Source organism: Daphnia carinata, chromosome 3, assembly GCF_022539665.2.
Source record: "Daphnia carinata strain CSIRO-1 chromosome 3, CSIRO_AGI_Dcar_HiC_V3, whole genome shotgun sequence".
Classification (NCBI taxonomy): Eukaryota; Metazoa; Arthropoda; class Branchiopoda; order Diplostraca; family Daphniidae; genus Daphnia; species Daphnia carinata.
This window is the reverse complement of record NC_081333.1, coordinates 9,948,774-9,962,395: the sequence shown is the minus strand read 5'-3', so window position 1 is coordinate 9,962,395 and position 13,622 is coordinate 9,948,774. Positions and strand designations below refer to the sequence as shown.

At 39.8% G+C, this 13,622-nt stretch overlaps 2 protein-coding genes across 6 annotated transcripts; both read left to right on the top strand.

The window, feature by feature from the left end:
* Positions 1-411: 411 nt before the first annotated feature.
* Positions 412-7,740, top strand: LOC130685221 (Na(+)/H(+) exchanger protein 7-like). Of its 4 annotated transcripts, XM_057508477.2 has the most exons (20): positions 634-742; positions 815-853; positions 926-976; positions 1,856-1,929; positions 2,024-2,376; positions 2,709-2,754; positions 3,605-3,646; positions 3,885-3,992; positions 4,140-4,221; positions 4,323-4,350; positions 4,405-4,638; positions 4,938-5,123; positions 5,246-5,327; positions 5,414-5,631; positions 5,710-5,912; positions 5,992-6,081; positions 6,144-6,209; positions 6,288-6,388; positions 6,447-6,837; positions 6,902-7,740. In XM_057508477.2, exons 5-20 carry the CDS (start codon positions 2,061-2,063, stop codon positions 7,424-7,426), a joined length of 2,718 nt encoding a protein of 905 aa, XP_057364460.1. In that variant the 5' UTR covers positions 634-742; positions 815-853; positions 926-976; positions 1,856-1,929; positions 2,024-2,060; the 3' UTR covers positions 7,427-7,740. The 4 variants fall into 4 exon arrangements, with proteins under 4 accessions (XP_059350408.1, XP_057364461.1, XP_059350409.1 ...); XM_059494425.1 differs by having other exon boundaries at positions 412-742; positions 815-976; XM_057508478.2 differs by lacking the exon at positions 1,856-1,929 and having other exon boundaries at positions 412-742; positions 815-976.
* An 829-nt stretch (positions 7,741-8,569) lies between these two features.
* On the top strand, positions 8,570-13,217 carry LOC130685213 (probable phospholipid-transporting ATPase IIB). 2 transcript variants are annotated; one of them, XM_057508461.2, is made up of 15 exons: positions 8,570-8,884; positions 9,074-9,236; positions 9,313-9,426; positions 9,500-9,668; positions 9,760-10,268; positions 10,349-10,470; positions 10,526-10,769; positions 10,832-10,984; positions 11,048-11,203; positions 11,259-11,606; positions 11,664-11,912; positions 11,975-12,184; positions 12,245-12,620; positions 12,690-12,893; positions 12,958-13,217. In XM_057508461.2, exons 1-15 carry the CDS (start codon positions 8,742-8,744, stop codon positions 13,089-13,091), a joined length of 3,294 nt encoding a protein of 1,097 aa, XP_057364444.1. In that variant the 5' UTR covers positions 8,570-8,741; the 3' UTR covers positions 13,092-13,217. The 2 variants fall into 2 exon arrangements, with proteins under 2 accessions (XP_057364444.1, XP_057364445.1); XM_057508462.2 differs by having other exon boundaries at positions 8,571-8,884; positions 9,760-9,986; positions 10,080-10,268; positions 10,832-11,203.
* Positions 13,218-13,622: the final 405 nt, after the last annotated feature.

The window sequence follows — 13,622 nt, the reverse complement described above, 5'->3', positions numbered from 1 at the left end:
TAGGTTAACGTTCTGAATTGGAATCATTTCATGGTCTACTTAACCGCCGTGCTACCTTGTTGCATAATAATTTATTTTTAATCACTAAGACCATGTACGTCGACTAGTAATACCCTATTTTTTTCCTAAAAATTCTATAAGGGATTATGGGCATTAATTAGTTGTCATGATTTTTTTTTTCTCGGTGAAGGTTAGCCAAGGTTTGCTCGACGAAAGGGCGTGGTAACAACTTAACAAGGAAATGTACTGGTAAACTTTTACGACAAGTTTAAAATGCCAGGAGGGAAATTCAAAATCAACAGAAGGGAAAACTTTTATCCTTTATTTTTACTTTTTAATTAACAATAAAGGAAACAGCAAATGTCTAGGACATCAAATGTTTTACTCTCGTAGAAAATTTTTTTTGATTTTATGTCATTCACAATTTTAATCATTCTATTATGTGCTGACTTCAATACTGCACTTTCTAAACGTTATTTACATTTGCAACTCTTCTGGCAACTGTTGTTACCAATGGACTAATTTAGCCAGGGTGGTTTCATAAAGGGTGGTTAAAACCTTGTACGTTCATTATTCTGAGGCTTCTCCAAGGCGTCCAATGTCGTAGCAATGACAATCATCGTAGCTAAAATAGGAATTGTTCTTTGCTCTGTTAAAACAAAGGTTCTTCCATTTCATCTTGAAATTATGCTTCGAACGCATGACGTGCTAAATGTTGTCTGACTGGATTTGCAATACCAAGGTTCTTTTGCATTAACAAACTCCTCCTTCAAGTCTCTGTTAAAATCAAGATTGTTACTTACATGCACTTCAGTTTGGACCATTTGGGCGACAAGCTGAAAGTAATCAGCAGGTAGTTTTCGTCTGGCTCCCATTAGAGCTGCGTATCGCAGAAACGGCTGAAGCTAAAAAATTTTTTCAATAGTGGATTGTGTCTATAGATTGGACTCCTTAAAGAGACAGCAGCATACATTTGGTAAGCAAAGAACAATTTTTTTTTCAATAAATACGTCGGTCTGCAGGACCAATGTGTCAATAAGTACACTCTACTGCTTGAATAGTGATTGAATTGGACAATGTTAATGGCCTAGTAACGCAAGTCAAAATGATGTGCCTAGAATCCCGAATTTTTTCTGTTTCAAGCCAAAACAAACCATGGCATGTATTTGACGAAAGTAAGGGAACACAGGGAGGAAAACACCTAGACGCTTAGATTTTGTATGATAACTCTAACAAACAATAAGCTATACGTTCTGTGGTACCCTAACTGCTTGGCGAATAACCTCATCCCGACCTTGGGAGAATTTTGTATGCTGTGAAATAGCACGAGTGCAAACTGAAAAAAAAAAACTCATATGCTGTTCACGTAAAAGACTTAAAAAAAATTATGCGTAGGTGGAGGTGTTATATCAATGGCTGTGTAATATCCAGGCATTTTTTGTTTTACACTTTCCGGCAGTTCCCTGCGTTACTAGACGTTAACTGGTTGTGACTCAGTGAAACGTACTGAATGTGTTCATTTGCTTCCTGTATGATTTCTTTTTTTATTTTGCATACTGGAAGGTTATTATGTGAAAACGTTGGGAAACTTTTTCTTATGAGGAAGAAAAACAAAGGGATTTGGAAGGGGGAAAGTTTAGTTAGCTGCCATAGTGGGGTAAACGTCTAACAGCTTGAAAGAAATTAGAACCTTAAAAAGGAAGAAATTGATAGTATCCATACTTTAATCTCAAAGTTAGATCGAATAAACAAACTCGAAAGTTGTAAAACAAGTCCGCTGTTTCATTGCTACGTCTGTCACATTGCCTTTGCATTATGGTAATATTGATTGAGTCCCATACCCCCTTTTTTGTAGGTCGTCGTAGGCTGTCGGGTTCAAAGCTTTCGTGTAAAATCGTTCAACATTTAAATTACCACTACATTCTATAGGTATGAGGCCCTTTCCTGTCACTAGCGCGAAAATCGCAAGGACACATTGAACACTAAAAATAACTATGCATTTGTCTTTTTACTTAACCAACAGGCTTTAGAGTGAAGAACTAGGACTAGGCTCCGTAACAATGTCGAAACTGTTTCTGCTTTTATTACTCGGTGCCATGTTAGCGGCGCCCGCTGAAACGGCATTGAATCAATCAGATGATGAGCACGCTAACTATAATACGAGGCAGATGCTTGTGGTGCCGATCTTGGAAGATAAACCTGGCCACATCAATTTCATAGCTGAAACAAAGAGTCACCCGACGACTTACGCCGAAGGGAATCACGGTGAAGGGAAAAAACATCATGGAATTCACGTGGCTGATTTTCGCTGGGACGAAATTGGAATCTACATCACGTTCACTGCTTTCGTTATTGTGGCCGGTTTGGCCAAAGTGGGTAAGAGAATCATTCATTTTTTTCTTCTCTTCTGTTCGGCAAATTATTCATCATTGCTGGATAAAAGGAAAAGATTTATATTTTTCTAGCTTTTGCTGGCAGAAAAATATTTCTGTTTTCAATTGATCCTATTGAATTGCCAAGATTCAGTAAATCAAATGGTTTAAATTGAAGCCAGCGAAAATTTTAGTAAAACAAAAACCTATCACATTATTGTTCCAAAGATACCATAATATTTTATACATTCAGACCCTATATACTTTGAAATAGCCTTCTGTCATTCTGTTACAACATTCGCCATGCTTACAACATTCATTTTATTTTGCCCACAGCCTTCCATCACGCACACTTCATCTCGTCTAGGATACCCGAATCATGGTGAGTGACCATTCGAACTTGTTTCATTTTTTAAAGGTTTTTTATTTGGCACAAAGAGTGAATGATGTCTGGGTGTAGTCAGTGCTCATAAGGTAGGGTATTTAATAAAAGGAGGCAGATGTCGACCGCAGGGCCAGTGGGCTTTACTTTTCCAAAACTGTAAAATGTAGGGCAGACAATCATTTGTTACTTGTCGTCCTTAGCTTGTCCTTATTTCAATTTCCATTACCTTGATACGATGACTCTAATATTTAATCCGATGAGATGTTATTCCCTTCGTTGATGGTGGCATCCTTGACATTTACTTTCACTTTAGTCCCAAAGTCGAGAACACAACGAATAAAATGAAGATCAATCCCGAAAAGTGGCGTTTCATGTCATGATCATCCCACAAGTTCCTGAGGATGTGAGGTTAGAAAATCAGTGCCATGAAGTCGGGATAGTATGTCTTGAAAAGCTGGAACTCTAAATGAAAGCCAAGGCAAACCTTATTAGATCCCTTCCCTTCTTTATTCTATATTTATTATTTCATTACAAAGTTATGAGAAGTACGTGGAATCTAAAAGAACGTGATGATCGTCAGATGTAGTGCTTGGAATTTGTTGCGCAATATGATAGCACGGTAAATTCTATGAGCATAGTTTGAATACATTGTAGGCCCAACCATTCCATTTGGCCATCCAATTTTAAGGGGTGCTTTTACGTTTACTGCCTTCGTGCGTGCTCTTGTTGTTTGTGTCTGTTGTCGTGCATCTTCCTTGTTTTGTTCGAAGCTCACAACTGAGCATGAAGTCTTATATATGTTTTCACTTGCATGTAACGCGGGATCCCATACACACTCGACAAATAGCTTGCTGATTCTGCTCGGGACAGCTGTTGGCGGAATTCTTTAGTACGTTACATCCTTTTCCCTTTTTTCCTTTATGCTGTAGTCTTAGTGTTTTTCAGCCAGCTCTCTTTTGAGTTGAATGATGGCGCATTAAATGCCATTTTCTTTTATTATTATTTTTCGTTGTAATTCTGCTGACTCTATTCCTACTCTCACACTTTGTTTGTGTGCGGAATAGTAGAAAACATCAAAACTCAAAACTTTATGTGGATTTACTCATGAATTATTTAATCTAATATAGTGCGGCCGGATTTCAAGGCTCAAGTCAACAGGCTGGATTGACCGGCGAGGAAAGTTTCATGTTCCCCACGTTCACACCGAAACTGTTCTTTTTTTTTCTACTGCCTCCGTAAGTAATCTTCGGAATCGCTTAAATTTTTTGATCGTGAAACCTTATTCACTTCTGCTGCGCGCGTTATTCCAAGTGAACCTATGCTGACGCACTTAATTAACTTGTAAGTTTTGTTAATGGCACCCATCTTGTCGTGATTTTTAGCATCATTCTGGAAGCTTCTTATTCGCTGTATGACCGAGCGTTTGCCGATAATACTGGAACCGTCCTCTTCTATGCGGTCACTGTGCGTTGCTGTGGTTTTTATTTTTATTTATGTTCGATTTTTTCATGCTCATTCTTTCGTCGACCTTATTGATTTCAATCGGTTAATCGTCGCAACGATAGGGCACCATCTTCAACACGTTCGTAATAGGTATGTTTATTTTCTGCATTTTGTGCTTTCTACTTTAAAATCAACGTTTGTTAGGACTGTGTTTAATCGGTTTGGTGACAATCGGGTGGATCGGTGCTGTCCATATCTCCGAGGGAACCAGCATGGCATCCTTGACTGACCATCTCTATACGTTAAAGCCCACTGACTGCTTAGTGTTTTCTGCGCTCATCTCAGCTGTTGATCCTGTGGCAGTTCTTGCCATTTTTCAAGAAATCGGCATTAACAAAGACCTGTACTTCCTTGTCTTCGGAGAGTCTCTTCTTAATGGTAAGTACACATTTCTTCATTTTGCAAACATCGCAATGTCACTATAGATTGTCAGTTTTGAGTTGTCAACATACATCGCATAAACCTTAGTTACAAACTATAGAAAAAAGAGGACTAATAGTCTGAAAATTCTTTTTCGTCCTACTCAACGTTCCCTCGCATCGAACGTTACCCGCAAGATATTACGTATGTACGTATGTATCACGTCATGTAGTAAAACATCTTTGCGTTAATGAAATGATTTATTAAATCCGAGTCATTTCCTTAACAAACGCGTGGACTGTTCTTGTTAATTACAGACGCCGTGACCGTCGTTCTCTATGCGATGATGGTGGCCTTCGCTCAAATGGAAGGCAATGTCGGTGGAGAACAATATGTTCTTGGTTTCGTCTCATTTTTCACCATAAGCCTGGGTGGCTTCGGAATAGGAATCCTCTGCGGATTGCTGACAGCACTCATCACTCGCACCACGTCCGAAGTTCGCGGTATTCTAATTTACACTTACGTTTTGAATGTCGGTCGTATTCGCGAAGAATTTTCCATCCTAATCCAAACTTTTCATCCTCATCTGTTATTTATTTGATTACTTTTCTGTCAATTTCGATAGTTGTTGAACCGCTAGTTGTATTTGGAATGGCCTATTTCGCTTACATGGGCGCAGAGCTTTTTCATTTTTCTGGCATCATAAGGTATATAAAGCATGGCAACATAAAGAATTGCAGAGAGCCTGCCGTTCTAAAATGAATTGGATTTTGTTTTATTTACCCACGTCTAGTTGTATCGGTTGTGGCCTTGTTCAAGCCCATTATGCCTTTCCCAACATCTCGCGCAAGTCTCACACGACCGTGAAATACTTTATCAAAATGCTCAGTTCAACAAGTGACTGTATTATTTTCCTGTTTTTGGGTATGGTGCTCGTCAACGACGTCCATGAATGGCACACTGGTTTCGTCCTTTGGACCCTTTTGCTGTGCCTCGTTGTCCGGTTTCTTGGTAGGAACAGAGCCTGCTCTTCGTTGAATGGCCTACATCTATCAACCGTTTGTTTTGTTTTTTTCTTTATTTGGTAAGGTGTTGTTATGCTCACTACCATTGCCAATCGATTCCGGCTTAAACCAGTCAACTTGCGTGAGCAATTTATAATGGCTTATGGAGGATTGCGAGGCGCTGTCAGTTTTTCACTAGTAGAGATGCTTTTGCCGAGCGTAATTCTACCACGTCAAATGTTCGTTACGACCACTTTGGTTGTTGTTTTATTCACCGTCTTCATACAGGTAAACATAAACCATTTATAGAATCATTTCATTAGACACAAAACTAAGCGTGTTTTCTTCTTCTATTTTGTACAACTAGGGCGGGACCATCAAACTGTTTGTCCACCTCTTAGACATCAAGAAAGACAGTCAGTCCGTCAAATATCTTATTAACGAAATGAACGAAACGGTTCGTAATTGCATTGAACTATTCAAACTACTTTGTCTAATCATTCTGTATTAATTCAACAGTTGTTTGATCACTTGTCTGCCGGATTTGAGGGGATCTGCGGTCAGCGGGGAAATAACTTCCTCAGGGTAAAAAAATAAATAAATAAATAAAATTAGAAGTAGAATTTTTGAAATTTACCATTCTCGTTTTAACGATGGGGACAGGGGAAAATCGAACAGATTGACGAGAGGTACTTAAGGCCAATCTTTACGCGGCGCTCGGAGAAGGATCCTCTGCAACTTTTGTTCGAGAAACTGACTCTATCGTATGCTAAAAGTTATGAATCCTTTGAACTTGGTGCGCTAGTGTTGCTTTATTCATAGGGAGCATGAGGCGAACATGTATAACATAGGTGGTAAAACGCGTGATTTTGCCACCACTGAACTGCCCGGAACAGACGAATCGCTCATGATTTCTGAACTTATGAAAGAATCAACAACGTCTCTATCTTCTGCGGGCAGCGTTAGAATGTCATCCTTACTTCAAGGAGCATCAACATACCTGGGCCACATGAAACAGCAAGAGAGAAAATCCTTGAGAAGATTTGTCGATGCCGTTGGTATGTTGCGTCAGAAGAGTGCCCCGCCTGAGAACCTGATCCTTCCACAGGTTTCCAAATCCGCCTCACGGCGTTCCGTATCCCTGGATCCAGAGGTAACGGCGCATGTATTCCGTAAAGCTCTGCGGACCAACAGCAGCAATCAATCACGACGAGTACGAAAATTTTTTTAAAAATTATTGTCGAGAAATCAACCCATAATTTTGTACCGTCTTTCAGCTTTTTGAGAAGCGAAATCTCATCAAAGACGATGATTTGCCGGATCCATCCAAATGGATGTCTATTCGGCGAAGGGTATCGAAAACTTCCGACACCCTGCAGCCTGGTGATCGTTTCGCACAGACTGTTTTATCTGTCATGAATTCTGAGTTGCCCAAACCAAAAGGACGTTTTGCCCAAACTGTTGGCACTGTAATGAACACACAACGGTTCAAACCCGGAACATCAATTTCGCCATTAGCTACCTTTAATGTATCATCGTCGAATTTCGATAATGGAACCAATGGTCAACAGCAACTGGACACATGCTTTACTGAAAATGAATGTTCATCCACATTGGAGTCAAATAAACAATCTGGATTAGGGAATACCACGGGCCTTACAGCTCCGCTGGAAGTTATCATTGAGCGTGATAAAGAGCGCAGTAGGTCCAGTACTCATACGCAAGATTCAGAAAATGACGAAGAACAAGGGGCTCCACTAATCATGGCTAAAGCTGCTGCCAAGGGAGACACCGAAGTGTAATATTTTATAAATTATTTGCCCAGCAAACGTTGTGTAGAGCAATTCAAAAGGGACGTTTTAAAACTGAAATGATAACACTATACGAAATTTTCCCGTAAAATTACTTTAGAAGGATATTCAACTGACGGCTGCATGCCGCGTGAGTCGGCATTGACGGTGTTTATAAAAAGTTTTAGTTTGCCATATTTTGGTATTATTTATGTTTCTGTACATTAGAAGTTTTAGAATGCCGCATGTACTGCTTTTGTGAAACTTCTTAAACCTTATCATTATCCAATCTTATACAATATTATCAAATATACTTGAAAAATAAAGCGTGTGGGTTGTTAAACGCATAAAAAATATTTAAATAATATAACAATAACGATTCGAAACCGGAAAATCAGCATGGCAGCCGCGGACTATTCCGCAACGCCATAGTTAACTTAAATTAATATTCTACATGAACTGTCTACCTGAGAGGAGGGACACCCAAAGCAAAATTTGGTTGGGATGTGCGGTCCTGGCACCGTGGTTATCTTTGTATTCTGTCGGTCCCGGGTTCAAATCCCGCCACCTCCAATTTCCAAGCCCTCCCTTCCCTCCATGTTCTCCTCCGACCACCCTCTCCTCCCTCCCACCCCTCCATATCATCGTTGAAGATTCGCAAGATTCTTCGTCTCATCGGATTCCGCAAGATTCTTCTACATCCTCGGATTCGGACATCATCAATACCTTCAAGAAAAAAAAAAAAAAAGAGCCCTTGAAGAAAGAAGAGCCTACTATATAGGGGCTAAAAATGGCACACTAAAAAAAACACACATACACGTACAAAAACACGACACTATACAGACGTTTCATATCGATCTGTAGTACCGTTCACTACATGTTGAAGATCGACCCACAAACTGAAAGTAGAGAAGAGGTAATCGTAGCTTGTAGGTTGTTGGTAAGTCTCCCCATGGCCACTAGGCTTCATGGATGCAGGCAGCTAATCATAGAGCTATGTGACCCTCTTCCCGCACGTTTTTGTTAACTTACTGTACGCGGTTAGTAGGTAGGCAGGCTAGTGTTAGTTGTAATAGTGAACGGTAGATGTCGTGCTTTGTTTTCCTAAGAGAATAAAAGCAGAATACATAGGATTTCCGGTGTGGGCCATGTAGATGTAGCAGAGCTCTGCCAACTATTGGTCATCGACCAAATGTCAAATGTCAACAAATATAACTCTGTTCTATATTGGCTAAAATAGTAACTTTGTATTTCCCCAGATCTATTTAGCGTAGTCAAGGTTTATTTCTTTGGACGTGGAGATTATTGGTCGGGAAACTGTAAGGGCATGGAGGATATTCCATTGCGGGTCTCCATGGAGGATAGAACTTTCGATCATGACGAGAGTGACTATCTTTTAAGCGCTACAGAAGAAGCAAACGTAGCATTTCGAAGAGGACGCAGACGAAAAAGAAACACTGGAATGGAAAGGTAAAAATAGTTACCCCATAAAATTTCGCTTTTAAAAAAAGGTAGCCTGATACAGTGTTTATGATGGTTAACATACCCAGAGTGTAGATCTCTAACTAAATGGATATTAGCCTAGAGTAATTAGTTTTTAAATTAGCTTCAAAAAAGAGAGCTTCAATATAACTTATGCTTATCCATGTTTACTTTCAGTTACCTCAACAAGCTCTACCGTTGCTGCCACAGGGCAAAGGAGCTAAATTCACGAACAGTATGGATTGGCCACCATTCGCAGCAGGCTAAGGATACAGCAGAATACTACCCACCAAATGGAATTCGTAACCAAAAATATAACTTTTTCACTTTTCTTCCAATGGTACCATCTTTGTTTACTCAACATGCTTTTAGCACTGATCTATGTCAAAGAAGTTTAATCATGAATTTCTTTATAGGTCTTATTTCAGCAATTTAAATTTTTCCTCAACCTCTACTTTCTCATAATGGCTATTAGTCAATTTATTCCAGAAATTAGAATAGGATATTTATATACATATTGGGGTCCACTGGTAAACATACTTAGCAGTAAAATCAATTACTTCTGATGAAATGTTATGAAAGTATCACCTTACTGCTTTTCAGTGTTTTGTATTGTTGGTAACAACAATCAGAGAAGCCATTGATGATTTTCGCCGAGCTCAACGTGATAAAGAAATCAACTGTCGTCTGTATAAAAAACTAGTGTCGTCAGGTTTCGAACTTATTCCTAGTTCGAAAATTAAAGTTGGCGATCTTATTTTTGTTGATAAAGGTACGTGTAAAACTGTACACTAGATGTATTGTGCTATTATTCAAAAATATCTCAGCAAAACTAACTATCACACATGGTTCAAACCGACTAGATGAAAGAGTTCCTGCTGATATGGTTCTCTTAAGAACTACGGAAAAATCTGGATCATGTTTCATTCGAACGGATCAATTGGATGGCGAAACAGATTGGAAGTTGCGATTGGCCGTGGCAGACACCCAAAAGTTGGCGTTTGATACTGATTTGTTCCAGTTAAACGCGTCCGTTTTTGCTGAAAAGCCTCAAAGAGATATTCACACTTTTATTGGAACTTTCAAAAGGGTATGTTTGAACGTTCAGAGTATAATGACTGTATTTAATGTGCTTGATGTTTCTTGTTGCTTTCGGGGGATGTTTCATTTGAAATGTAATCAGAATGATGACCCACCCGTAGAAGACTCTTTGAACATTGAGAACACGTTATGGGCCAACACTGTTGTGGCGTCAGGAACAGCTCTAGGACTTGTTGTATATACCGGAAAGGAAACAAGAAGTTCCATGAACAATTCACAGCCCAGGAGTAAGGTTGGACTGTTAGATCTTGAAGTAAACCAATTAACTAAGGTATGCTGTATCTAGTTACTATCGTTATTAATATTAACAGCTAAAGTACAATCAAAGACTTACATTTTTTGTTCTTTAAGATTTTATTCCTTGCCGTTGTCGGACTTGCCTTGCTCATGATGTGCTTGAAAGGTTTCCAAGGCCCCTGGTATCGATACCTCTTCCGTTTCGTTTTACTTTTTTCCTACATTATTCCAATTAGGTAATTGAACTGTTTTATCTCCGATATTGTAATTCTAACCTTTTAGTGTTCTTAGCTTACGCGTAAATTTAGATATGGGTAAGGCGTTCTATTCATGGTCAATCATGAAGGACAAAGAAATTCCTGGAACCGTGGTACGCTCAACGACCATACCGGAGGAATTGGGACGAATTTCGTATCTTCTTTCAGACAAAACTGGAACTTTAACAGAAAATGAGATGGTATTTAGGAAATTACATTTGGGGACGACCGCGTATGGCACCGAAACGTTTGACGAAATTCGCACTCTTCTAGGCCAAGTAAAATCGAAAAATAAGCAATATTTTTTCTGAAGCCAATTCAGTGCAACTTTATTCGTCAGGCATTTAGCCATACCAATAGTTCTACGAGTATAACACCTGGGCAACCAAGCAGTGGGAAGATGCGCAGGACAGCGATAACGCGAATCGTCGAAGCGGCAAAAGCTATCGGGCTCTGTCATAATGTTACACCTATTGTCGACGGAAATCAATTGGTATGGGTTTTTAGATTTAGTTTTGATCATGTTTCCCTCTTCTCATATTCATTTACACTGCAGATTGACAGCAAAATTAACTATCAAGCCTCTAGCCCGGACGAAATAGCACTCGTATCGTGGACAGAAAGTGTGGGCCTTACGCTAATGGAACGCAACACGACGACCATGACACTGAGAAACCCACATGGTACACTAATGAACTTTACTGTATTGCAGGTAAGCTAAGTGATTATTTATGAATTCTTTGTCTTACTTTTCACTGTTTGCTAAGATATTTCCTTTCACGTCTGAGACGAAGCGCATGGGAATCATAATCAGAGACGACCAGACAGGCGAAATAGTATTTTACATGAAAGGAGCCGACACGGTGATGAATCGGATTGTGCTGTATAATGACTGGCTCGAAGAGGAATGTGGGAACATGGCCAGAGAAGGATTGAGGACGTTGGTGGTCGCCAAACGTCCGCTGACGGATGAGCAGTATTCTGAATTCGATTCTCGGTATCAGGCAGCTAAATTAGCATTAACAGATCGTGCTGCTCGCGTTGCAGCTGTGGTCGAAAGTTTAGAACGTGATATGGAGTTGTTAGCCGTAACTGGGGTCGAAGATCGTTTACAAGTAATATTTTTATCGCTTCCAGTAAAAGTATAACAGTAACTTACACATTTTTTCTAGCAAAATGTGAAGCCATCGCTTGAGCTTTTGCGAAATGCAGGAATTCGAATATGGATGCTGACTGGGGACAAACTGGAGACTGCCATTTGCATTGCACAGAGTTCGCGCCTTGTCCCTCGTTCCCAAAGTATTCATGTCTTTGGTAACGTAACGTCGCGTACAGACACTCATCAAGAATTGAATGCCTACCGTCGTAAAACCGATTCCGCTCTCATTATTCGAGGAGAATCGCTAGAGCTATGTTTACAAGTAAGTTCCTTCAGTTAAGCTCCCACAAGTGTGCACTCTCCAAATAATGGTTTTTGACAAAGTTTTACGAGCACGAATTCATGGAACTGGCTTGTGCTGCCCCAGCCGTTGTGTGTTGTCGTTGTACTCCGACTCAAAAGGCCTCAGTTGTGCGTTTAATTCAGGAACATACAGGGAAACGTACGGCTGCTGTAGGTGATGGTGGCAATGATGTCTCCATGATTCAAGCGGCTGACACCGGCATTGGAATTGTTGGGAAAGAGGGCAAACAGGTACGCACATATCGGCACAACCAATACATGTTTAATAATTTCCTAATGCGATTGATATAGGCATCTCTGGCTGCGGATTTCTCCATTCCACAATTCAGCCATATAGTTCGCCTATTGTTGGTTCATGGTAGAAGGTCCTACAAGCGATCGGCCGCTCTGGCTCAATTTGTTATCCATAGAGGATTAATCATCTCAACGATGCAGGCTGTCTTTTCTTCCGTGTTTTATTTTGCATCCGTCTCCCTCTACCAAGGCTTCTTGATGGTCGGTTATGCTACGGTTTATACCATGCTGCCCGTGTTCTCCCTAGTTTTGGATAAAGACGTCTCCTCTAAAATTGCCATGACATACCCAGAATTATACAAAGAACTCGCGAAAGGAAGATCTTTAACCTACAAGACTTTCTTTCTTTGGGTTCTGATATCTATCTATCAAGGTAATGACATAATCACAGCTTTGTACCATTTACAAATCGAAAGGTAAATCTTACCAACCCAAATCATAGGCGGTGTCATCATGTATGGAGCTCTGTTATTGTTCGACGATGAGTTCATTCATATTGTTGCCATCAGCTTTTCAGCGTTGATTCTCACTGAGCTCCTTATGGTTACCCTAACAGCAAGGAAATGGCATGTAATCATGATCCTTGGCGAACTTGTGTCACTTGCTCTCTACGTAGCTTCACTTGCGTTGTTCCACGAATTCTTCGGTAAGTTTAATCAATAAAACTCAGTTTTTAGATTACTAATGAAAATTCATAAAACTCTACATAGATTCGCAGTTTATCCAAACAGCCGATTTTGTGTGGAAAGTTTGTGTTATTACCGTGATATCCTGCTTGCCACTATATATCTTGAAGTGTCTACATAAGAAGTTCTCGCCGCCCAGCTATTCAAAATTAACCTAGTCAGATGCGGTGCCTTTTCTTTTTCAATCCTGCCTACTACCCTTGTATTGTCGTCCGCAAACGTTTTTTAAGAAGGGACATTCCAGGAAAAATACGTTGGAATGAATACAAATCCTATACCAGTCACTATCCACTTTAATGTTATGCCATGTCCAGATAGGCAATGGCTGTACTGGAAGGCTTCCCAAGTGTACATGTTCAATCTAATATAAGAATGAAACATATTAGGGGTGTCCATTGCGGATATCAAACTGAATTTCCCGACAGGGATTTTGTCTAGAAGACTATTGCAGTACACCCTCGACCCCCGGTTTTAAAGATATTTATCCAAAAAAATAGCGCTAGCGGTAATAGGAAAATATATTTGAAATAACGAAGAGAATTACCGTGGGAATTTTGCGCCAGTACGCTACAGCGCTAACGTGACACATACGAAACCATAAGCTCTACGTGAAAGCAAAGTTCATTTTCGTGTTCCTTGTTAAATTTTACATATAATCATATATAGTTATCTAGTTTTAGTGATATAAT